The 27,569-nt window shown below is 41.5% G+C and overlaps 1 protein-coding gene across 4 annotated transcripts in view; it reads right to left on the reverse strand.

Annotated features, from left to right (window-relative positions):
- The window catches only part of znf423 (zinc finger protein 423), a 152,056-nt gene that overhangs the window by 64,325 nt on the left and 60,162 nt on the right, over window positions 1-27,569 (reverse strand). For 2 of the 4 annotated variants that reach the window (XM_083552025.1, XM_083552024.1), the window contains exons 4-5: window positions 6,705-10,129; window positions 6,394-6,478 (exon numbers count right to left, since the gene is read on the reverse strand). In XM_083552025.1, coding sequence (XP_083408151.1) covers window positions 6,394-6,478; window positions 6,705-10,129 — 3,510 coding nt within the window. Of the gene's footprint in view, window positions 1-6,393; window positions 6,479-6,704; window positions 10,130-17,822; window positions 17,983-21,204; window positions 21,435-27,569 lie in introns of those variants that run through there. The other 2 variants (XM_083552026.1, XM_083552027.1) reach the window with 2 other exon arrangements.

Consider the following 27,569-nt stretch of genomic DNA (forward strand, 5'->3'; position numbering starts at 1 on the left):
ACACACACACACACACACACACACAAACGTACACACTTCAGCATTCTGCCCACACATTCAAAGCATAAGAAAACTAGAGAAAAACAGGAGAGCCCTGAGGAGACTCTAACGCTCGAACAAACATACCAAAGAGCAGAGGCAGTGAGGCTGCGCTGCCTAGCAAAACGGAAACGCTCGAGAACATCTCGCCTTATCACAAGGAATGTCAAGTGCATGTCAAATTCAGAGCACAGGAAACAGAGTAAGGCCCCGATCCTCAATGAATTGTTTTAGTTGGTCGGTGTTGTTTGTTGCGTTGTTTGCTGCTTGACTTAAAAATCTGTCTATCGCTCTCTCTCTCTCTCTCTCTCTCTCTCTCTCTCTCTCTCTCTCTCCACATCTCTGTGTGTGGGGGTCTCTCAGGAACACAGCTCCTTTTTTCTGCGGGCTTTATTGTTTTCCGCTGTGCAGCTGCAGACCCTCGGGACGCCCCCTGCAGGTGTGAAAGCATGTGAGTGTGCGGATGTATGTTTTTAGCTATGAATGTGTGTTGTGTGTGTGTGTGTACTGGTGGATGCAAGGTCCCCCCTCACCCCCACCAGCAGGGTGCGCCACAATGCTTGGGGAGGCACCAAGGGGGGCAGCGTTAAATAGAAGCTAAAATTAAAACCTGAGCACAGGCATATTTGTGATGTCAACACACACACACACACACACACACACACACACACACACACACACCTTGTGAGTGTATCCTAGCAGAGAACCTTGAAGCTCAGTGGGAATCTGCTATATTTAAATAAATATAAACCAACCAAACCAACCAAACCTCGTTTTAACTATAAACAATGATCCGTATTTAGCAATCACTAAAGCGACGAAGCGATGTGACGAAATTTTACAGCTGAACCATAGTTTAAACCTGTATCAAAAATTTCATTCCTTTTATTTCCTTTCCTGTGCTGTCCTCCTAGAGCTTACAGGTCCTCAGTAAAGCAGGTATCGTAATACCGAGCAGTGCCGTGCTGTCACTCATGGGGGAAATGAGAGGGTCCAAACCGATCCTTCTGTAATTCAGGACGAAATGGTGGACAGGATAGAATATTATCAGTCTTATTATTGTGATTATATGCATCTCTTGCCAGGATGGCATAATAAATGGCACTGGCTTCATGGGATGATACTGCGGTGGTGATCAACCCCAGCCCCGGGCAGCCTTCTTGACACACGCTCTAAACCGGACCCTCAAGGATTATGACAGAGCGCGGGACATGCACAGAACAGGTGAAAAGGTTGTTTCAATTCATTAATAAAGGCAAATGAGATAGAATAATAAGAGTGTGTGTGTGTGTGTGTGTGTGTGTGTGTGAGAGAGAGAGAGAGCGAGAGAGAGAGAGAGAGAGAGAGAGAGAGAAAGAGAGAGAGAGAAAGAGAGAGAGAGAGAGAGAGAGCTAAAGATAGGACCTGAGAAGAGATGACTAGTGTCATCTTTTTTTAGTCATCAACATCCTCAGCATGTGTGATGGATTTAAAACATCTCTGTTTTTGTGTGAGAGGAAAGAAATCTATCAGGATTAAATTATACAGCGGGAAGTGTCTAGTTGTGAGCAAATCACCCTCCCTGACTGTGTACCCTCTCCTTACTGCGATTCTATACTGACCCCATATCAGTATACACCTGAAACACCAATACTCACATTCACTTTACTAATGCATGATTAACACGATAATGAGATGAGACGCGGGATTAACATTGTACTGTAGTAGTAGTGTTTTAATTAATACAAACAAATCTTATTGTACATGCGTCACACTGTGCGCCTGTCGTGCGAATCCTTGAGCCGACAGTGAAACAATCGAATTCCGGATTCACTTCCAGATTTTTATTTTGTAAAATGAGAAGAATTCTAATAATCACAATACACTTAATGGAAATAAATCGAGTGGATTGAGCTGCTAAGAAATATTATAATGCATCAAAAGTATTCCGAAGGGATCTCAGACATTTCTCAGACATTATTTGACCACATTCATGGTTAGTTTGACCACATTCATGTTTATGTGATGCACAGGGGACTAAACAGTGAGGGAAAAAATTCTCACAATGGCAATAATTTGTATGTGAACGATAATTGTTTGCAATTATGCTTGTTCATTGTGTTAATAAATTACAATTTAACCTGAATGCAATTTAATATTGTTTGATTTCAAGTAAGATGGATGTGGATGCCATGAGGTGAAATCAAACTGTTGCATAAAGGAAACAAATTGTTAGATTGATTGTTGGCCATTTGACTATGAATAGGGGAAAAAAAGAGGCCACATTTAAGTGATTTGAAAACCTTTATGAATGAAATAATCATGCAAGTGGACGACATGCTTCTTTTGCTGCCTCCCAGCTCCAAGTTATCCTGAGTTTGGTTTACTGTCTGTGCATGTTCTCCTTGTGCTCGTGCAGTTTCCTTTATGATTTCCAGTTTCCTTCTATCTCACAAAACATGTTGGATGCTATATTGATTTGCCTTAGAGTGTTAAAACTGCATATGCCCACCATCTGCACCGGTCTGCTAATTTAAAACTTCCATTCCAGAAGACCATAGCAGACTAAAAGCTGAGTCCAATCCATTCAATCAACCATCTCCAATTAAAACAGGATGCAGTCAAAATATTCGAAATGAACAGAAACTGTACCAAAAATGTTATAGACCTTTTTCAGCTCTTGTGGCTGTATGAGCAATTTTTAGGAGGAGGAGGCTCTACCGTGAGATTGGTACATTTGTATCCCTAACACAAGGGGGTCTGCCAGTGGAGCAGAGTGACGGCAAAGGAAATGACACAGGCTGCGTGACTGCACAGCAGTGGGGACATCACAGGTGGAGGAATGAAGAAGAGAGGAGGAGCAGATGTTGCAGGTTTGACTGGTTAAACTGATTGAGATGAGGTGTCATCTCTGCGGTAATGATCATTCAGAGACGAAGAAAGAGCGAGGGTGGGAGAAGTAGAAGGGGTGGGAAGATGGTGAGGTATAATCACACTTACACTTTACAGGGGGGTTGTGATGGAGCGACACAGGAAGATGTATTATAAAAACATGCTCAGAAAGAAAGGTTAAAAAAAGGCTGTGTGTGATTGTGCAGGTGTTATCAATGTATGAGGTTCGTCAATTATATTTTAGGCTGAGGGTGTGTAAAAGGGCAGGGATGAAAGGGCAAAAAATGGGGAAAAAGGTGCATACACAGCTAAACCCACAAATGAGCATAAAAACAGACATTTACACTCAGGACAAAAAAAATCCATTAGCCAAATCCAATTAAAAATAAAAAAACAGATTTACAGTCTAATTGCACTTTAAAAGAAACAGAATTGAACAAACCCTTTTCAAATCCTTTCACACCTCACATCATGTTAGGAAGTCTTATTTGCTTGCAGTATACAAATATAATAGGGGTGTAATGGTACACGTTATGTACGTACCTCGGTTTTTAAGTCAGGGTTCGGTTAAATTTTGGTACAGTTAGGGGGAAGACATGCAAAACATAAAATTGTTTAAAAAAAAATTTATTATTATTAACATTTGTGATCAACATTTAAACAGTTTACATTTTAAAAACAATTTTAATAAAATGCCTGCTTGGTTGAATAATATTTACAATTATATTTGATAACATCTTATAGAAAATGTAATACACTTTTTATTATATTTTAGAGTTGAGTAATCAATTAAATTGGCACAAATAAATAAATTAAATAAAAATTAAATAAATGGAAAAAATTAATTAAACAGTTAACTTAATTGTTCTACTTATTTCAAGTTCAAGTTTATTTCTATAGCGCTTTTCACAATGTACATTGTCTCAAAGTAGCTTTACAGAACTTAAGCATGAAAGAGAATTATGTCTATTTATCCCCGATGAGCAGCCTAGGGTGACTGTGGCAAGAAAAAACTCCCTTAGATGGTATGAGGAAGAAACCTTGAGAGAAACCAGACTTAAAAGGGGAACCCATCCTCATTTGGGTAATTAATTAATTTCAGCATACTTTAACAAATGACTTCATTCCTTCCATCCATCATTCATTCACTCCCTCAATATGTGGAATTAACGTTTTTTTTTTTTTAATAGAAATTCTTAAAGCTGGACAAAAAAACATTAAAGAATCTATAGCTAGTTAGCTAGTAACCAGGAAGTTGTTAGCGGCTAATGCTAGTGCCATGAATTCTTTAGCGTTTTGATGCATGCGCAAAACAAATCTTATTTCTGGGACAGAGTGATTAGCCACAGTGACACTGCGCTAACAATAGTTTCTTTTTTATATTGCTGTGTATTGCTGTGTATGTTTTAAAGTTATATAGTTATAAAGTAAAATAATAATAATAAAAAAAATTGCTCAAAGTGCAAGGCAGAGACTAAATAAACTTGCACTCTGCCACTTAATACGTTCCTGAGGGAATTTTTACTATGTTCGCACGTAAAAAGGATTGCATTTGGTACACGTGTCCTGAACCGAAAGCCCTGTACCAAAAAATTCCGGTACAAGTACGTGTACCGTTACACCCCTAATAATAAATCAGATTTGATACAATTTTATTGTCATTGTACAAGGTAAATGTACAGAGCCTATATATATATATATATATATATATATATATATATATATATATATATATATATATATATATATATATATATATATATATATATATATATATATATATGGCAGGGAAATACATCTACAGTTGTGTTAAGGACTTTGAAGAGAAAAAGAGGGCCTAAAATATCAAAGCCATATTATAGCTTCAGAAGTTATATATCAAAGCTGACAGATAGTGCAGCCTTTTAATGATTGTTGTGTAATCTGTGGCAAAAAGAAAAATGGTGGAGTAAGAGCGTGCCGCGGATTGAGCTCCTCTGTGATCCCGCTGCAATTTTCTGCCAGCTAATGCGATGTCTGATAAAGGTTAATACACAGCTCTCTCTTTTGTTACGTTATGACGTCATCAATCTTTATAGGGGGTAAAAAAATAAAAAATAAAACATAATCTGCCCCGATTCCATAATTAAGTTCTCCAGCTTTTCTTACAATTACGATGTTAATTAAGCCAAAATCCCTTCATGGTAGTGGATAGGCAGGTGACTCTTTTGCCCCTTATACACATAGGCCTCTTTCTTTACCATGATCAAGGGAAAGGTAAAATGAAGGTTGATTGCAGAACTGAAATGTAGTACATATTTGACTGTCTAAATTTTGAAAAAGAGTGCTGGATCTTAATTAATACACTATGAGTATGGACTTTGTGATTTTGAGCTGAGAAAATAGGCATCTTAAACAGTCCTATATACAGGTCTAATTTAGAACAAACTGTCAAGTACTGAGAAGTTACTAAATCTCAGTGTGCTGTATGATTTGTGCTGATAAATTCCTCAAAGGCAGTGCTCATTAGTCTACAGTACAGCCTGCTGCTGCAGCAACTATTACTTAAAGAATAAAAAAAACAAGAAAGAAAGCAAATGTTAAGGAAAATGGCATCGCTAAACCGTCACACTCTGGGCCATGGCTTTGAAAATGTCATCCACCTGGTAAAAATAACTACAATCTGACCCAGCACATTACCACCTTGATGTCTCATCGGCATAGCTGGACCATTCGCAAAACATAATTAGAACAGGCAGAAAGTATTTGTGGCTTTAATGTCACCGTCTTTTGTTGAATACTGACCATGTTTAATTCTACTAAATCTTGTCTTTGGATACCAACAAGCTGTACTAGACAATCTGATAGATGTGGATTCTAAAGTATGATCACTAAAATAAAATCTGATAATATTCCTCAAGTACAATTGAATTTAAATAAGGATATCTCAATGCACTGCAATTCGCAATGTAGTCAATTAGATAAAGCGTATTTGTAGTCCACATGCTTTTTTTTTTTTTTTAAACCAGAAGCAACTACAAAACACAACGTCTGTATTTATTTCAGATCATATCTGAGATTAAATGAAAGAGGAAACACAACAGCTGACCTAATTGTTTGGTCTTTGCTGAAAGAGTGAGACCTGCATTCCCAGGCTTGGCTGTTTGGTGAAGAGTTACCACAGCAATCAGACCTGCAGCCACAGCTTCAGCTGCGTACTCAAGTGTTAAACAATGAAACAGCTGTCGAGAGCGACATCTGCGATCCAGAAATAGAGCTGTTCATTTCACCTGTGTGCAGGGAGTGAGAAGGCTAGGCAGGGCTACGACAGGAGAGAAGGAGGAGAACCTGGCGGACAGTCACAAACTCACAACAAAGCATGCCCATTCACACTCACACTCACACTCATTCATACACACACACACACACACACACACACACACACACACACACACACACACACACGCACACACACCTACAGACAAAACAAAGGTGTTCACTCACCAATCATGTGATTGGCCACATGGATCTGGATCTCACGTTCTGTTTCAAAGGTCATTTGGCATTTGATGCATTGATATGTTTTCTTCTGCAAGACAACACACAGAATAGCAGAAGTTAGAATGCTATCAGAATGAATCAGAATTCAACTTTTATACAGTTTTTTTTCCCACAGTACCTTCCAGTCAGGATTACTACCAAATGCTTGCTGCAAAACTGATTTGCCAATATCAAAGATTTAATATTTTTTGACAGCTGAAAAGAAAAAGTAATTGTACTCTTGAAAGTTTGCTATAATTACAGCTAACACTTACTTTAGGAATGGGTGAAGCCTCTGTTGCTTTTTTAGCTGCACTGGTCTCTGGGCTCATCTCAGGATGGTCTACCTGAACATGGCTTTCCAGATCCTCCAAGGTCTCAAACTTCACAGCACACTCAGGACAGCGTAGTCCAGAAACACCTTTCTCTGCTGGCTCTTGAGGGGTTATAACACCACTGGGTGACTGACCATTGGTGCCTCGGTTCATGCAGCTAGCACACAGCCCAAAAGGTAGGCCGTTGACATCCAGCTTGACCAGCTCCTGCTTGTTCTTAAACTCTTTCAGACAAAGGGCACACTTATATAACTTGTGCACCTGCAGCTGGCCATTGGGTGATGATGAGGCTGAACCTCCTCCCCCACCACTGCCACCTGACGAGGAGAGCTTCTGCATGTGGAATGTGCCATGAATCTTCAGCTCCAAAGTGGAAGTGACAGTTTGCATGCAGACCACACAGCGGAAACCTGTGAGGGAGTTCCTCAGGTCAGGATGCATCTGGCAGTGTTCAATGAAATCCTCCTCACTTTGGAGGGGCATCTTGCAGATGCGGCAGGTCCCTGTGTCCAAGCTCTTGCTGTGGGTGACTTTGTGCTCTGTGAGTGTGAGAAGAGAGGGGAAGCGTTCTCCACAGATAGGGCACATGTAGTGCTTGGCTGGCCCACGGTGAGTTTGGGCATGTTCTCTCAAGCCATTCTCAGAAAAGAAGGTTCTTGAGCAGACATTACACTTGTGATTACCCTTGATGAAGTCAGCCTTCTTTTTGCGGGATCCTGCATCATCCTCACCGGGCCTTATATTGTGATCACGCAGTCGGTGGTTTTGGAGTAGGGACTCCATAGTGTATGCTGCCCCACAGATGTCACAAGCATACATTGGCTCTGAGGCATCTAATTCTTCCTCTCCTCCACTGGCTTCATGGCTGTTCGCAGTTTCTTGAGACCCTCCCTTTAGGAGCATGTTTTGCAAGTCAGCCTGTTCTGTGGCTGCAGTTGAGCCTCCCCCTCCACGCTTAGAGCTTTGACTCACCCCGTTTGGAGTTCCATTCTGACTTCCTCCATTTCCATTGCCGTTTCCTCCATCAAACATGCAGTGCTTCTCTCTGAGATGCCTCTCCAACAGAACAATAGCATGGAAGGCCTTCCCACAGATGCGGCAGTTAAACTTTTTACTATGGGTGGTGATGTGGCACTGGAGCTCAACCTCTGTACCAAAACTCTCCCCACAGAATATACACTTGCGAGCTTTGCTGGCAACACCTGGCCCAGTGGGTTGACTTAGGTGACTGTGCTTGACATGCATCTGCAGATCACTCTCCTTACGGAAGTCCCATGCACATGCCGTGCAGCGATACATTTTCTTCTCATTGCTGTGCTTCACAGCCAAGTGGACTTGGATGGAAACCTTGGAGTCGAATACTTCTTGACATAATGTGCAGTGGTAGAGCACAAATGTGTGCATGTCCAACAAGTGCTTTTGCAAATCATCAACAGAAGAGAACTGTTTGTCACAGCTCTCACAGACATACTGTGTGGAGGTGGTAGTGTAGTGTATGGTCAAGTGCTGCAGCAGGGACTCCTGAGAGTCAAAGTCCTCTTTGTTGCACTGAGGACAGGACTGTCTCCTCAGCAATAGTTCCAGGTGAGACTTAAGGTGGGCCTGGAAGCTTTCAAAGCTAGTAAAGCGAAGGTCACACTGGTTGCAGGGGTAGTCCCCGTTAGCACCTACAGGAGCAGATTCACCAGCCATCCTGTGGCGTTTTGGGGAAGAAATTTCCACATCAGAAGACGCAGGACTTAGGTCTGCGACTTTGACTTTGCGCTTGTTGTTGGCCAGTGGGATGTTTTTGTGGTTTTCCTTAATGTGTTTGGTGAGCTTGAGTAGGGAGCCAAATATGGGAGAATTGGTGCAATAGGGGCAGGAATACACTTCCATAAAGGACTGAGAAGGCTGCAGTACAGGGGACTCCATCTTGGTCACACCACTGGCATTGTTGCAATGGGTTTGCTGGATGTGTTCAGTAAGGGATGATTCTGTAAGGAACCCCATGGAGCACTGGTTACAGAAAAAGGCATGGTTGCCCTCCAGAGTGGTAGAGCCAGCGACCACACCACTAGGCAAGCAGTGAGAAACACGTATGTGCTCTTGCAGGCTGTTGATATCTGCGAACATGTCTGGGCAGTAGTTACAGTGAAAGGCAGAAACATTACTGAATTGTAGAAGGGGAAAGTTGGATGTAGAGCCTCCACTGGATCGATGTGCTTTCCGTACATGCTCGTTCAGATTGTACAGAGTTGGCAGGGTGTCCAAACACAGTTGACAGGTGTGGCTTTGTTGAGGTTTATCTGCATGAATAGTCTTCAAGTGAATCTCTAGAACAGCCAAACTGTTGAAATCTCTCTTTGAGCAATAAGGGCAACTATATGTCACCTTTCCTGACCAGCCTCCCTCATCATGGTCAGAAGAAGGAACTAATTTGCGTCTGCCCTGTGCAGGTTTATGGGTTGAATCTGGAGTTGATCCTCTTTCAAGTGAGGCACTGGAGTCAGGAGTGGCACTGCTCATTGATGCTACACTGCCCAGAACCGGATCAGGACTGGCACTGTGGTTGCTGGAGTCAGGCTGCCGGTGGCTGTCCAGGTGGCAGTAGACATCTTCTACAGATGTAAATTGTTCTGCGCACATGGGGCACTTATGTTTCTTGTTGGCGTGTGTTCGATCAATGTGTGTGAGCAAGGTGCCTTCATCACTAAAAATCTCTGGACAATGGATGCACTGGAGTTCAGCACGGTCTGAAAGCTGTGGGTGGCGAGTCAGTACATGCTTCTCCAATTCATCGGTTTGGTTGAAAGTCTCCTCACAGTAATCACACATGTATAAGTCCTGGTCTTGGTCAGCCGCATCACCTGTGGACCCATCACGCTTAACCTGGTCTTTTTTTGCCATGTGCTCTTTGTTTTTTCTATGAGCCTGCATGTGGCTCTGAAGTGAAGACGTGGAGGAGAAGCCACGTTTACAAATGCTGCATTTAAAGGGTTTGCTGGAACTATGTGTCTTCAGATGGATCTTAAGGTGATCACTACGCGAGAAGGCAGCCTCACACTCCTGGCAGCTGTACTTCTTGTCACCGGTGTGCAGTTTGACATGACGGTCACGGCTGCGCTTGTGTTTGAACAGCCGACTGCAGAAGGTGCACTTAAAGGGCAGCTTGTCACTGTGAATCTGTTCGTGACGCTTCAGGTAGCTGAGACGACTGAAGGACTTATCGCAGAACTGGCAGGGATAAGGAAGGCCAGAGCCTCCTTCCTCCTCCCCCATGCCCAGATCACAGCAGCCATCCCCTAGCATCTGTGATGGTGATGCCACGTCTTTGCTGGAGGGAGAGGACGCCACCCAGGAGAGCCCTGGGTCATCATCACCATCTGCAATGCAAAACACAGAATAAAAATTATGAGAAAAAATAAAAACACTATCTATACAGGAGTAAATACGTAAATAAATCAAATCCCTGTGGTATAGGGAAATAAGGTAAGAAATCTATTTCGTATTTTCTTATACTCCATTTGCAAAAAGCTTGTCTGATTCAGCTTTCAATTTGTGTTGGGCTAAACCTTCTCACACAGAATTTTAAACGGTACAAAAAAACATTGGAACATTTACCCCATTTTATACAACTGAGCAGTTGCTGGTTAAGGGCCTTGATGACCAGCATATGCATCATTCTGCAGTTAAATTATGTTGTTTGAATGCTTACAAAGCACATATTCCGCATACTTTTGTGAAATTTAAAGAGAACAATGTCTATTAGCATTTTAACGAGCAACCTTTAAAGGAAAAGCGAAGGACAGAGCTCATGACTTTAGTGAGCAGGGATGATGCTTGTGCAGAGTCCTACTGTGGCAAAGACACAGAACTTTTAATCACTGCCTGTTTGTTTCTCATGCTCTCAAAATGTGCACTCTTAATGTGCTGCTAAAAACCTCTGGCATTTCACAATTCAGAGATGAGCTGGCGTTGCATTTAAGCTCTGGACACAGCCATACACGCTGGGACAGCGTCAAAAATGGCAGTAATGTGTAGTGGTTGAGTTCGACATATTTAATATTCATTCACTGTCACAAGTCTTATTCCATCAACAACACTTAAGAGCATGTGAGTATCCACATTAATTATGTAGCATGTCTGCTGAAAGACAGAATAAAATGAACACATATGAAATAATGAAATATTTGCTGTTTTTTTAACAGAGCAAGGTACAAAATATCCTACAGTAGATCTTTTCCAAAACATTGAAGTTCATATTTATCAAATCGTAAACTAGTAGTTTTAATGAAATATATATCATGCCTGAGCATAAAGGATAACATACCTAATACAGTATTTACAGTATACAGTATAATACTGTTTTTGAAGTGTGTTAAGAACTATAATTTTTTTTTGTCAATGCCAAAGCAAAAAAATTTGCAAACATGTGGGTTGTTATTTTGAAAGTGTCTGTAATTAAATATTTGCATGTCTCCTCACTGAAAAAAACGGCAAAACCTCATTCCATTCCCACCCCCGTGAGTTCACTAATACCCCAAAGACCGCTAAAACAATGTTGCAAGTTTTGCCCAAGCTTTGAAATGAAAATAAGCAAAACTATACAAAGAAATGTGCTGCTCATCAGCTTGTATTGTACAAACTGCGAATAATTGTAACTCCATATGGCAATAGAAGGATTTCACTTCCTCTGTCTCTCCCCATACACACAAAGGTTAGCGCAGCAGAATTTGTGGAAAATAAATTCGTGTGATGAATTGATCCACTTTTAAAATGTAGGTGCTGTGCAGAACAAATATATTTCCATGGGGATTTAAGTGTGAAAATTTGTAAACTCATGAATTATAAATTTAAGAAATGGAGATATTTGTGACAGACTACAGCTATGAGACATTCGCCATTATAAAAATCAATATACTATATAATAACAAAGGGCAGGTAGAAAAGAAAAAGAATGCAAAAATCGTTTATGAAATCTGGAATATACAAGTGATAGAAAAGTAAAATAAAAAGAAAAAAGCTGCAGCATAGATTTTTGACTTGTGCTCCAGCGCTTCTCTTATAGCTTTTGTCATGCTCTCAGATTACACTGTAGGCACCCCCTTGTGCCTTCTTCTTCAGTCACTATGGTCCCCTGCCCCATAAGCTTTGGTGTCCATGTCAATTTGAGAGCCATCCCAAAACAACCTAAAACCACAGTGACATAGGAGAGAGAGTGCCTTGGCACCCCAATAAAAAAAAAACAGAATAAAAGCCCATAAGGGACTTAACTGTGGTGAATTCTTTAGCTACACAATAAGCCTGTGGCCCCTGACAGAACAGTCTCTGATCTGGACACTGTGGAAGTGAAGGAAAGCAAGTGGAGGGGGAAGGAGGGGGTTCATAACTGACTGGCAGGTAAGCCTTCCTGCTGTGTCACAGATACACGTTACCATGGGGCAGGAGATACAAAGGAACACTTGCTCAAGCACAGAGCTAGAGAAAAGAAAGCAAAAGAGCAAAAGAAACAAGACGAGGAAGGAATAATAGAGAATGAGGAGGACGGGGGAACAGACTCCTGGCACATGTGGTCATTCTGGTGAATTATAAATCTATTAATGCTAATGCAATCCCTCTGACTGCGGGAGAATGTGAAAAATCACTTTTGAGAAAGAGGGAGATTATAGTCATTAAATAGCCTTAATCCTCAGAAGTGTGGCTGTCGGAAAATGGAAGATCACATGGCTTTTAGAGGGCTTTTGTCATCCATCCGCTGGGGGACTTGGCAGGAGCACTAAACAGGGTAAGAAATTTCAATAAAAAGTTGAATTCGAAAAGAAACAGAAAGTGCAAGGGGAGCGAAACAGCCAAAGCCAAGAAAAAGACCTAAACCTCAATCTCCTCCACCGCTCCCTCTCTCAATTCCCTTCCTTTTCGCAGCCTTTAAGGTCTCTGTCTCTCATTCTCTGTTTCTTTCTTTTCCCTCCCTCTGTCTCTCTCTCTCTGTCAGTCCTTGTCTTTTGTTCCATCTAGCTGTCTGCAAACAGTCTTTCATGTTGTTACTCATTACTGAATAATCTAGCTGGCTTGGTGTCATTTCCAGTGGTGCTGGTATTCGCCTGACTGGCTTGTCCCAGGTGAAGAGAAGGGGTGTAGGACAAAAGGGTGGAGCAAATAAAAAAAAGGCTGGGAGGGACACACGGCTAGCAGATGCACACTCTGATGTCCAGAGGTAGGATCGCCACCCTGCTTTGAGCCGGAGCCAGTAATTGGGGGACATGATAACAGAAGAAGCCACCAGCAGCACCTGATTGGTGGCTGTCCAATAATGGAGGTTTTGAGAGCACCGCCCCCTCCTTGCGCACACCCCCATGCCGCCATCAGCCCAGGCCAGAGATGACCACGTGGGACTAGCTAATGGGCCGGCCGATGTGCTGGCATGCGGAGCTGGAAACATGGTGAAAAAGCTATAATTAAGATGTGCCCAGTCTGATGTCTGTTTTGTCTTCAATATCAGAAGCAAGGAAGAAGGAAATGTGCAAGAAAGTGAGAAAGATCAAGAAATTAAAAGTAGGGATGCACCGAATATTCGGCCACCGAAAATTTTCGTCCGAAAATGGCCCAAAGGTGCATTTTCGGTTTTCGGCCGAAAGACTTTGATCACCGAAAAAACACGGCCGAAACGTTTGTTGTGATGACGCAAACAGAAACCGCGGCCTGCACGTGCATGTCTAAAACAACATGTCTGCGGTGTGGACGTATGTCAGCATATCTGAGAAAGACCCACGGATAGCGATTTGCAAAACATGTAATGACGAAATTTCGTCTGCAAAGACTTTCTCCACGTCGGGTTTAATTTATCACCTGGAATCCAAACATCCCGATCGCTATGCTGAATATGAGAGGAACGCGGCACAGAAAAGCAAAACCCCTCCGAGCATGCGCACTCCGTTTTTGAAAAGGCAGGAAGTTTCCCAGTGATAGTGTTGTATCTTTAAGCAATTGCACTTGTTCTGAATGCACTTTGTTTTTATGAAAGAACATATTCAATTTTACAACCTTTCAGCAGGCCAGAGGGTCTGTACATTATTATTTAATGTACACATGAGTGCATTTAAGTTAGCCATTTAAGTTTGAATTTTAATTTATTTTATCCTGTGCATTGTTGCAATGTGCTATAAATAAATATTTTCATAATTTGTAATTGATTTATTCTTTGAAACTTTAATATTAATTTATGCAATTGAAATGCCTTGATTTTAGTAAGTTTAGTACACAGTTATAGCCATAAATGCAATGGTAATAATAATTGGCATAATTTCTTTCTGTGTTTCAGTTTTCGGTTTTCAGCCTTGCTTGCCTCTTTTTTGGTTTTCGGTTTCGGCCAAGAATTTTCATTTCGGTGCATCCCTAATTAAAAGTAATGCAGCGATCCCCTCTGTTTCACCCGACATAAGAACCAGCCTGCAGAACCCGTACTGCATCATACCAGACTGGTTGGTCTGTTCATTATGATTTGTATTCAATTAAGAGAAAAGCAGCCTCCTCCACACATCTCCTTTACAAATTCTGTGTACAACAAGTGTATTATTACTAATATACTTATAATAATATAATGCTATTTAAAACCAAAGCCATTAAAGAACCCAATGATATTTAAATGAGCAGATTAAATTTGCTGGCCACAGACAAGACAACATTAAAATATATTTAAACATATTTGTACCATGCAACTATGTGCACCAAAGACACCACAGGCTTTTATTTGAACAGGAAACTCAATATCTGCATCTCTTCATTTACTTCCTTTCACCTAGTCACATTCCTTAGTGCCCCTCCTCACCCCCACCTTTGAGCCTGGCCCCCTGCCCAGACCTCCACCTTTCCCAGCAGGCCTCTGCTCGGCTCTTAGCCCCCTTCCCCCTGGCCCTCTGCCCACTGCCCCAGGCTGGAGAGCTGCACTGTAGGGGGCAGAAAAACAACTTCCACCCCAAGCTCCCACATGGTCTCCCAGCATGCCAGTCAGACAAGCCTGGAGCAACGGCCAGGGGAAAGCAACTTTCAAGAGGCTCTTTTCTCTCTCCCTCTCTCTCATTTTTCTCTCAGCCCAATAGGTGCTTTATCTTTTAACCTCTGCTACTCCATTGGATTGTTACCACACCACTATATACTGACTGTCTCTCAACTTTCTCCTTAGGCAGATTTCACTCTTTCACTCCTTCTTTCCTTGCTTTCTATCGTGCTCCCTTTCTCTCTAGGCAAAAGAACAGTCACAAACAAACATGACAGAGGACAAAACTGGTCTGAAAGTCAGAGAGACACTGTGAAAAAGAAAAAGGAAAGAGACCCAGAGAGAGAGTCAGGAGGGCGCATCACACAGGAGCTGGCCGCATGGTCAACAGTCCTTTGAGAGCGTTCTCTGAGACCAAACACCTGTTCTCGTATACTGAAAAACGAAAATACTGGAAAACTGGAAAAACACACACACACACACACACACACACACACACACACACACACACACACACACACACACACACACACACACATATACTTAAAAACTCATGCACTCTATTTTAGTTCCTCCGTGCTGTTCTACATATTCCTTTAGTCTTTTAGTCCCCTTGTAACACCATGCTGACACAATCATGCTGTTCTGTGCCCCTTCGCTTCTCAATGGAGACAGTCTGCAATCGGCACACTCACACACACTATATATATATATATATATATATATATACAGTGAGGAAAATAAGTATTTGAACACCCTGGTATTTTGCAAGTTCTCCCACTTAGAAATCATGGAGGGGTCTGAAATTGTCATTGTAGGTGCATGTCCACTGTGAGAGACATAATCTAAAAAAAAAAATCCAGAAATCACAATATATGATTTTTAAACTATTTATTTGTATGATACAGCTGCAAATAAGTATTTGAACACCTGTCTATCAGCTAGAATTCTGACCCTCAAAGACCTGTTAGTCTGCCTTTAAAATGTCCACCTCCACTACATTTATTATCCTAAATTAGATGCACCTGTTTGAGGTTGTTAGCTGCATAAAGACACCTGTCCACCCCATACAATCAGTAAGAATCCAACTACTAACATGGCCAAGACCAAAGAGCTGTACAAAGACACTAGAGACAAAATTGTACACCTCCACAAGGCTGGAAAGGGCTACGGGGAAATTGCCAAGCAGCTTGGTGAAAAAAGGTCCACTGTTGGAGCAATCATTAGAAAATGGAAGAAGCTAAACATGACTGTCAATCTCCCTCGGACTGGGGCTCCATGCAAGATCTCACCTCGTGGGGTCTCAATGATCCTAAGGTAGGTGATAAATCAGCCCAGAACTACACGGGAGGAGCTGGTCAATGACCTGAAAAGAGCTGGGACCACCGTTTCCAAGGTTACTGTTGGTAATACACTAAGATGTCATGGTTTGAAATGCATGGCACGGAAGGTTCCCCTGCTTAAACCAGCACATGTCCAGGCACATCTTAAGTTTGCCAATGACCATTTGGATGATCCAGAGGAGTCATGGGAGAAAGTCATGTGGTCAGATGAGACCAAAATAGAACTTTTGGGTCATAATTCCACCAAACGTGTTTGGAGGAAGAAGAATGATGAGTACCATCCCAAGAACACCATCCCTACTGTGAAGCATGGGGATGGTAGCATCATGCTTTGGGGGTGTTATTCTGCACATGGGACAGGGGGACTGCACTGTATTAAGGAGAGGATGACGGGGGCCATGTATTGCGAGATTTTGGGGAACAACCTTCTTTCCTCAGTTAGAGCATTGAAGATGGGTCGAGGCTGGGTCTTCCAACATGACAATGACCCGAAGCACACAGCCAGGATAACCAAGGAGTGGCTCTGTAAGAAGCATATCAAGGTTTTGGCGTGGCCTAGTCAGTCTCCGGACCTAAACCCAATAGAGAATCTTTGGAGGGAGCTCAAACTCTGTGTTTCTCAGCGACAGGCCAGAAACCTGACTGATCTAGAGAAGATCTGTGTGGAGGAGTGGGCCAAAATCCCTCCTGCAGTGTGTGCAGACCTGGTGAAAAACTACAGGAAACGTTTGACCTCTGTAATTGCAAACAAAGGCTCCTGTACCAAATATTAACATTGACTTTCTCAGGTGTTCAAATACTTATTTGCAGCTGTATCATACAAATAAATAGTTAAAAAATCATACATTGTGATTTCTGGATTTTTTTTTTTAGATTATGTCTCTCACAGTGGACATGCACCTACGATGACAATTTCAGACCCCTCTATGATTTCTAAGTGGGAGAACTTGCAAAATAGCAGGGTGTTCAAATACTTATTTTCCTCACTGTATATATATATATATATATATATATATATATATATATATATATATATATATATATATATATATATATATATAGTGCATTTCTTAAAGCTCTGCAAATTACCTATAATCTTCCACATTGCTGCCATTTCCACTGTCATGCAGGCCATGCTGTACTCAACTACCCATGCTGATTTTGGTTATGCTTCTGATAGGGTATATATGAGTTAAGCTCGCTATATCACATATCACTGAACACATTTGAGCGGAATCAAATTTAGAAATGTCTCTGGCTGAAATTGTTTAACCATGTCACAGTTGGATTTGCCATTCTCCAGTTTCTAGGCAAATCTCAAATGGCTTCACATTCTTCCTCTCTGTGCCCTACATAGAACATAACAAGGCTAAATGCGTAACCTTTTGCACTTACAAACTTGTGTTTTAACACGAGCTGAGGAAGATCTAGAGCTTTCGGATTTTTTTTATCAATCTCTGCATTTTTGTTAAGTATTATAATGCTTAGTTGTATGCTTGGGCTGAATGTTCACTAAATTGTAAAGTATGGTAAACCTATGTTTAGCTGCATTCATAAAAGCAACCTAGCCTTGTGTTAGCAGTTCACTTGAGAAAAATGTATCCAATAAAGACTGCTAGTTTTATTCACAATATTTCAATACTTCTTTTAATTTCAAGTAATATCAAATTACCATGCGATAATCTACAGCGAAACTCCTGCTAGTTTAACAGGTATAATTATGTGATGAAGGACACATACTCGTTCGGGATACGGATAACCCTGGCTTCTAATCTGTTGCCGAGCTGTGCTGAGCCGTGCTGTTCGGTGGAGCAGCGCTAATACACACACTACTGTCCAGTGATGATCCCTGCATGATGAAGCTGACTCACTCTCCAGTCAGGAGGTCCAGTGGACTCAGCTTTTCCCAGAGGACCCAAAGTGAAAACATACAAATTTACAGGAAATCAGTTAAGGTTTAGAACTAAGGAGGATATTCAGCTACAGACACACTCTCTGACCCACACAGAACAGACAGTCTGTCAGGGGCCTGAGTCCTGGAGGACACAAACACACGCACACACACACACACACACACGCACACACGCACACACACACACACACGCACACACGCTGCCCACAGCCCATATGGAGCAGTTGGCGCCCAAAAGTGTCCAGGCAGCCGGCTTCATTCCCAGGGCAGAAGGTGAAGGGCAGGGGGCTGGAGGCCTGAAGCTGGAGACATAGGGCCAACATAAATTCGGCCCCACAACCCCCCAGCTCCCCTTTACAGACCCCCTCCCAGCTGGGTGCAGTCAGAATGAGGACACAGTATGGGATGACGCTGAGTCCCTTAGTACCGTTTCCTGATTAGTAATTGCTGCATGAGGACACATGCTGCATTTAAGTGCCATTGGAAATATGTGAGTAGAAACATTTCCTCATGTTGGAAATTTTAAAATTTAACATTTCACAATTTTAAATTTAATATTAAAGTCTCAGAATTTATTATATCTTTACTTATTCAGTAGTAGGCCATTTTTTTTTCTTTCTACTGTGTTTGTTGCTAAACACTCTCTCACATTTTTCTTTACTGTCCTAAGCACATTTTTTAGAAAGAATACAAAAATTAACATTAGCATGAGCAAGGCACTTCAATCTTTGTAGTTCTATGTAGCAACAGGTTTCTGGAGCATTGTTGTTTCCTTTCACTGTGTACTGCGTCGGCTATACATGGTTGAAGACAATAAAAGCTTTTTGACTCTGGACTAAATGCACAGAACTACACATTACAAATTCGCAACTAGGAAACAGGACTAAACCAGGAGCATCCCTGTACTGAGAATCAGTACATCTTAAATAGGTTTGAATCTATACATTAGCAGGAAGTTGATTTCTCATATGCACAAAAAACTTTTTATATAGAATGCCTGCACGTCCCTGAAGACCTGATTCTCTCCCATGAAAGCAGCATTAGTGATATACAGATGTAGAACAAGTTAACAGCGACTGTCTAAAGGACAGAGAAGAGAGTAGGTGAGGTTGCGTGACGACAGGGGCACTGGCAGTGGTTAAGAGGCGTTTGACTCCAATGCAGCACGGTGTGTGTTAGCGGCGGGAGCCTGCACCGTTAAACAGCTGCACATTAATTACATGTGAAGTGTACCAAAACAAGTCTCTCCGCTGCTCCGGCGTCAGCAGGCCAAGACATCTGGCATCTGCTCCCGCTTTCTACTGCACATCTTTCTCAGCATCTCAGCATCTCCTTCACTCACTCCATCATGCTGTTTCCCATTTTTCTGTACTCCATCTCTCTTGTTTCCCCCCCTCCCTCCATCCTTTTGACACAAACTGTCCACCGTCTTTTGTTTGCCCTTATCTTATATTCCTTTGATGAATCTCTCTCATGGAGAGCCTCTGTCTCTCTAGCTCTCATGCGAGTGTCTGTGCGAGTTTTCTCTCGGAGTCAATGGGAAACAGCTGTGTACCAGCTTTGCAGGAAATCAGGGCAAGAGCAACCTCACTTACCCCCACCCTCACCTCTCTTAGCCTGAGAGCATGTCCCTGAAATGAGCGAAAATGCAGCACAGAACATGTCTTAGTGCAGTCTCGGAGTAATGTACACTAGTCTCTCTGATGTGCGCTTGCTCTGGAGCAAAGACTCTTGGCCGAGATCACACAATCTGATCTGACACTTGGCTCTCTTTGATCAAAAAGAAGCTGTAAAGCATCAGGTTAAGGCTCACCTGCTCCCTCTATTAAAACTCCCTACATGCCTGCTCCTAGCACACACATAAACAACGAAATGCAAAGCTACTACTGTAACCATAGCATTCACACCAAATCACAAATGTCAGATATGGGTTGGGTAACATAAAAACACTTTGATATGCAAACTGGCAGATACATTATATGGACAAATTATCGGACACCAGACTTTCTCATCCATATGCGGCTCGTTCCCCAAACTTTTTGGATGCGCACAATTGTATAGGATGTCTTTGGACATAGAATCATAGATATACTCAAATTTAGAAGACCCACACATGTGCCAGCACGACAATGCACCCGTGCAAAAAATAAGATATTGTTGAAGTAAATTTGAGTAGAAGATCTTGAGTGGCCTGCTATAGACCTCTGACCTCCTACCTATTGAACACCGTTGTTTGGTACATCAGTACCTGATTTTTACTAACACCCTTGTAGCTGATTGTGCACAAATCTCTACACAATCTCGACTGTAAAATCTTCCCAGATTGTAACAGAAAATGTGTCACCCCTGGCTTGTTCAATAGAGATAAATATAACTAAATTATTATGCTAACATTTATATTCATAATCAATTTATTTCTGCATTTTCTGTCTGGACTTATTTATTGAATTGAATTGAATTGAATTGAATTGAGTTGAAATGGGGACAAAATGTGGAAGGGAATGTTCAAAAAGCACATGTGAATCTAATGTTCAGGTGTCCAGAAACTTTTGTGCATGTAGTACATCATTTAATTAACATCACAAATATTACTGTTCATATGTAATCTACTCATATGATTACTGCATGTGAGGTTTGTTCAAAAAAATGAAAGAATATCTTCTCAAAGACTTTGAAATTGTTAAACAATGTTTCATATAGATCCATAAATAGTATGGAAAAGGTTTCAGAGGCTGTGCTCCTAGTAGAACCACCTAATCAGACTGTTATCTTATGAACTGGATATAGCCATTAATAGCATCAGGTGCACTCTGAAACACTTGGTTTTTAACTCATAACTGCAACTTCTTCCCTTCTGAAATGCTAGTGTACTCTCTGAAGTTTGTAAATTTATTATAAAACAACCAGATTACACTTATAAATGTGTCCAATAAATCTCTCATAAACATTTGAATAGCCTGCCCATACACGTCTATTACAAGTGTGTTTCCGTTCAGCATGTTTTCTGTTTCTTTTCTGCATACTGAGAAACATATGGATGTTTTTTGCTGTGGTAATAGTGCATTAGGTGGAACAATACTGGAGTGCTCCCTTTAAATCAACCTTTGAAAAATTCAGGATCACATGAATTTACAAAAACGAAATAAAAACCAAAACACTTTAATGATGCAAAAAAATATACAAGAACCAAAAAGACTAACAACAGCTTACCTGAAAATATTACATGTCCATTAGAAACAAAGCAGCATAAAACCCGGGGGTGGGTGCACAACTGGACTAGTTAAGTAGCAAAATCAGTATAAAATTTTTTTGTTAAAACAGAGACAACTACCAATAGCCACTGCTGTATGTGTGGCGTGGAGTGTGTGTATGTGCATGTGCATGTGTGGTCTGTGTCCTGGCTCGCTTGCTAGACGGCCACGCTTGTCTCTGACCATCTCTCATTTTTCTGAACTCAATCAGCCAAACCTCATTGTTAAAAATAGTCTGTGTGCCTGCAGGCTGCCACACTACAGGGGAAGCTAATAGAGAATGTGTCATACTGACTCAAGTGTTTTGTGTGTGTGTGTGTGTGTGTGTGTGTGTGTGTGTGTGTGTGTGTGTGTGTGTGTGTGTGTGTGTGATTCCACACAAAGATGCTATAACACAAAGGCTTGTAAAGACCACGTTAATAGCCAGTCAATTGTATAACATGGCCCATTTAGTTAAATGTTAAATGAAATTACAACCGGTGTTTTATAGCTCGCCGTAAAAAGGCTATGTGAAGAAATAACTATGAAGTGGCAACAGATTTTAAATAAACACTAGTTTAATTGCAAATTTGTGCTTTCCTAGTAATATTGAAGACTCATCGTGCACTTTGGAGGTGAATACTAATGCAATCACAACAAGACTTGTCACGAATATGAACTCTGCTGATTTATAATAAGTTGATCATGTTGATTCAGGCTGCCACATATAAAGTAGTGGTGGGTCGTTCAAGAATGATTCGTTAAATTTTAAATGAGTCCTTAATGTGACTCGGAAGAATAAGTAGCTTCGAAGAATGATTAATTCTTTTTTTACTGGACGCGCATGAGCAAACACAAAATCTCCATAGGTTACATACAGGAAACAGAATTGAGAAGTTTACCTTTCGATTCTTCTAGTCTTATTCGTTCGTTCTTTTATCACGTGACTCCAATATACACTGCATTACACAGGTAAGAACAATTAAATATTTATCTAACGAGTCCTCTTGTCCTTCGTCTTTTTGTCACGTGACTCCCATATACGCTATGAAGTATATTAAAGGAATGAAATGAACTAAATGACTCAAAAAAAGATTTGTTCATTTTGATTAACGAGCTTTAAAGGACCAAGACACTAAAATGATTCGATCTTCCCATCACTAATATAAAGGTAGCATCTCATTTTACTCACTTAAACGCTTAGTCCATGTCGAATTCTCGAAAAGCACTTTCTTTTAAAATCCTGACTCAGGTACAGTTTACAGTAACATACAAGAGTGAAGTGAACCATGCTTAAAGCAAACACACATGCTCATGCATGCTGATGTGATTTATAGATATTGAATTAAAAGTGCATTTACAGATCTGCCTGAGATAAGTCCCATCTGGGACGCCTCCTACAGCAAGATTGGATGAACTACATCTTTTTTCTTTCTTGTTCTCTTGTCAGTGTAAGTAAGTCACAAGTCACACAGACAGTCTAAAAAACAAATCAGGCAGGTATGAGGTAATGGAGGTTAGAAGTAAGAATTAGGGGCTTGCAACCATTTCCCAAAGGAGCCATAGAGCCCCTGGAGAGGACCGACATCAGCAGACAGAGGCATAAAGCTTCTGCTCGGACTGCCACCCCCGGGAGCCCCCTGCCATCTCATGGGAGTCTAGAGCTGTGAGGAACACCTGGACCTGCCATTAGTGACACACACACACACACACACACACACACACACACACACACACACACACACACACACACACACATGCACAAGCACTGATGGCAAGCTTAACCACATATACATGATAGAGAGACACACACACACTAACATTCACATAAACACATCACACATTCACAAGAGTAAAGACAAATACACACATAGAAGACAAAATACTGAATATGTGCTCTATACACAAGATACACACAGTATGGGGTGAAGGAGACACCTGGATGGTAGGATTGCAAAAAGAAAGGATAATTACTGGGGTATTAAACTGTGCACTCCCCAGGGGGACACCACAGCGCCTAGCTGAGGTTCAAGGACATGGAACGAGATTCACCTCAACACTGTTCTTTCGTTCCTGTCTCAATCTCACTCTGCTATTGGAAAAGTCTGTTATTGATGACTATTATTGATAAAGCACAGTGTATGGGTGTGTGTGTGTGTGTGTGTGTGTGTGTGTATGTGTGTGTGTGTGTGTGTGTGTCACTCAGTCACTTCCCAGTCTTGCAATTCAGCCATTGGGCAGCTGCTACCCTTACCATCCCAATGCTCTTCCCAATTCTTACATCAGATCACATCTTTAATAGTTTTTTTTATTCTGCTATATTTTATATAGCATTGTAGTATTGTGGATTTTTTTTTTCTCAAACCTCACCAGAATAAACTGTAGAGGCGATAAAATATATAGGTATAGGATATATATATATATATATATATATATATATATATATATATATATATATATATATATATATATATATATATATCCTATACCCACTTCTAACAAACTGGACACGCCACGGTTTAAAACTGAATAGGGTCACAGACATGGATTTCTTTTAAATCAGTATTTTTATTTTTTATTTTTTTCAGCCACAAAATGCCACCAGGTCGCTGTTAACAAAAGCTAATCACATCCATGCCCTGATAGCGCCATCAGATGTGAGCATTCGACAGCGGCGAGCGCTATGTGGTGTGGCAATTAGCCCAAAAGAATAGCTGTATCAAACCACTGTGAATAGCAAATCAACAGAGCATTATGCTAACAATGCCATTACCTCGCAAACAAAAAGCGGCCCCAATCCCCCACACATGCGGGAGGCTACGGATCAATGCCCCGCAGGACGCGCGCTAAACAACACGCAGCGCCACCGACAACAGGTGGGGGTCGCTTACTCACTTTGGTCTTTTTTCATAATTGCGTTATTATTTTCTCACAAACACCTAGGCTCTCCCCGAGACGCTTGGCTACGCGAGCGCACACAAGCGCTGCTTCTTTCCCCCTGTCCTTTCTTTTGCTGTTCAAACGAGAAGGACTTTTGAAACTCACGTAGCAATCTTAAATAACAGCACAACCTGAGGAGTGGCCGGCCATTAGCTTTGTGCGCTTCCCCTTCAGTCTCGCACATGTTGGCAGAGCGGCGATAAAGAAGCGAGCCACTTTTCAAGGTCAAGGCCATAGCACGAAAAAAAAAGACCAAAAAATAAATAAATCAGTATAAAGTTGAACATGTCTGTCAACAAAAGGAGCTAACTTCTTCAAAACTTTTATACTAAATGAGAATAGAGGGGGTGGAAAAAAGTACAGTCTTTTTGTGCATTAAAAAAAAGCACAGTGTCTGTGTTCAAAGAAGAGGTGGTGTTGGTGGGGTTCATCCAGGAAAGAAAGGAGCGGCTGAGAAAAGAACCAGAGGACGAGACAAAGGTAGAATGAGCAGGGGGAAAAAATTTGCTCAACATGAAACAGATCAAAGGCTGGGGCTGCGAAAAAGAGAGAGGCCAGGGGGTCCAGTAATTACGGCCCACATCCGCCAAAGCATGGGGCAAAAGAGGGCGAGGACGGGGCCTCTGTGGAAAACTTCTCCAATCCATTGGCTCCTGGGGTTGCCTTTGCACTAGTCTCTATCACACACACGCACACACACACACACACACACACACACACACACACACACACACACACACACACACACACACACACACAGAACCCAAACCCCCACCGGGCCGTACAAACATTGCCAGATCCCATTCTGGCCCTCCCCCTCCGCCAGCAAGGCCCCAGCCCACGCAGGGAGCTCTCCCGCTGGCCCAAAGGGGGATGGCTGTCCACTGTGACTGCCCAACAGAAATTAAAAAAACTTTTGTTGGGAACTTCTGGCATCGCCCCAGGGACTGTTCTCTGGGAAGGAGAAACTGAGCTGACCTTCACACACACACACACACACACACACACACACACACACACACACACACACACACACACACACACACAGAAGAGAAACGGTATAAAACCCGAAGGCACAAGAGCACACACGGACCTTCACGTATGCACATACATGAATGTAACCCATAAATACAAACGGCAGCACACGCAGGCATGCGCAGCGCGACATAATCGGACTCTCCTGCGGAGTGTGGTGGAGGGCAGGCATGGCAGGAGCAGCAGATCAATGGTGGCTGCTAGCTGCTCGGCCTCGGCGGCAGAAAAAAGGATTGCAGAGGGACCGGGCCTAAAAGTACAGCCCCATCCTGACTTCAAACGCCACCCCACCTCTACTTTTTAATAACGCAAGAGAACTGAAACATGGAAATGGCTTCAAATATGGACGTGCAGCGGCTTTCAAGCCTCTCCTCTCCTCCCTCCCCTGGCCGAACCCCTGAGCAGCGGGAGCGCCGTGGCCCCTTCTCTAATGGCAGCGCAACCGCCAAACTCTCCCATTAGGCACGAACAATCACAGAACAAGCACTTCCAGCACACAAAATATTTCATGTGTTCGACTAGTAGAGAACTTTTTTCCCTCTACATTAGACACAGAAGTAGAAGAAACTATAAAGCATTATGAACAGGCAACTTCACTGTTAAACACACACATACACACACACACACCTGTCTCTCAAGTCTTTCTTTCCAAACTGTATTTTTGCAGCTCATTTCCATTTGTCTGCCACACACACACACATACACACACACACACACACACACACACACACACACACACACACACACACACACATGCAGTGTACAGTCACAGAGGAAGGGTGTGCTTTTGTAACAGCACACACTCACTCACATGCCCCAAAATTAAATTAATATGGAAAAAAAAATTAAATTAAATCAAACCCCCAAGTGTTTTATTACTTACTAGTGTTTCGAGCTATTAAATACTCTGTATTATGAAAAATTAATCATTTAGGACATACAACACAGTGTTATTACATAGGGGAAAAACAACCCATACTTTAAGCCTTACAATCTTATTTAATAGCAATTTGCTGTTTTCTTTTACATCTGGAAAGTGCACCGTTTGCCAGTGCTGCTGTCTGCTGTTACACCTAGTGGACAATTTATGATTATTAAATAAATATATATTGTGGAATCACACTATAGCTTTACACATTAGCCTTGACCAAAAGGCCAGAATAGTGTGAGTAATCTACATACGTTGGACAATATTAAGTAAAAGTATTGACAAACAATAATAAAAAAGATCATTACAGAAAGGACTGCTTCTTATTATTATATTTTCGGCTTTCCCCATTAGGGGCCGCCACAGCGAATCATCTGTTTCCATACCCCCTGTCCTCTAAATCTGCCTCTTTCAACCCAACTACCTGCATGTTTTCTTTTACCACATCTATAAACCACCTCCTTGGTCTTCCTCTTTACCTCCTTCCTGGTAGCTCCATCCTCAGCATTCTCCTACTGGTATACCCCATGTCCCTCCTCTGCAAACCATCTCAATCTCGCCTCCCTCACCTTGTCTCCAAAACGTCCTACACGCGCTGTCCCTCTAATAAACTAATTTCGAAACAGAAAGGACTGTATACGCTGCAAATATTTGATTACAGACTAATTGTAAATATATACATTTACATTATATGGCAAATGTTACTATCCAGAGCAACTTTTACTTCTCTTATTCATACAAATGAGCAGCAAAGGGTTAAGAGCCTCATGGGTCCAGTAGTCAGAGCTTGGTGAGTCTGGTATTTGAACTCATGACCTTATGATCCAAAGAACAATGCCTTAACCACTAAGCGTCCACTTCTCAACATAACCACGATGATGCTGAATTCTCGATTCTGCAGCTCTGATAGTAATTCAGCTGCAAGGCAAAATCACAGGATTTTATACGTTTGAATGTTTGTTTAAATGAATCCAAATGAAAGAAATGATACTGTTGTAATAACAATAACTCGTTTGGTGCACACTCCACATAAACGCATTTAAACCGTAACCTTGATATTTAAACTAGTGATTCTATCTTTAAGGAAATATCCGTTTCAACTTTACAATAGCCATCTCCTGTGTGTCATCACTTTTGATTGAACTGATAGAAAGAGGTTCCTTTATGTTCTACAACACAATGGTTTACTGCTCTTAAAATAAAATTGATTAGAAAGAATAAACTGTACTGTGAAAATTCCCCAAAGTGAAATACAACTATTTTAACTAGTCATTAAAAAAATCATCATTGCCCATTTGTTGTGGTATCAGAGGAATCAGGCCATGATGTTATAGCAATCACTAAGTAATCAAGACTTCACACCAACCACAATGTGCTGTAATTCTTACTAATTTGTTTACTGTATTATTACAGATGCAGCCTAATTCTGAAAAAAAAAAGAC

Source organism: Silurus aristotelis (genome assembly GCF_946808225.1).
Source record: "Silurus aristotelis genome assembly, chromosome: 10".
NCBI classification, from domain to species: Eukaryota; Metazoa; Chordata; class Actinopteri; order Siluriformes; family Siluridae; genus Silurus; species Silurus aristotelis.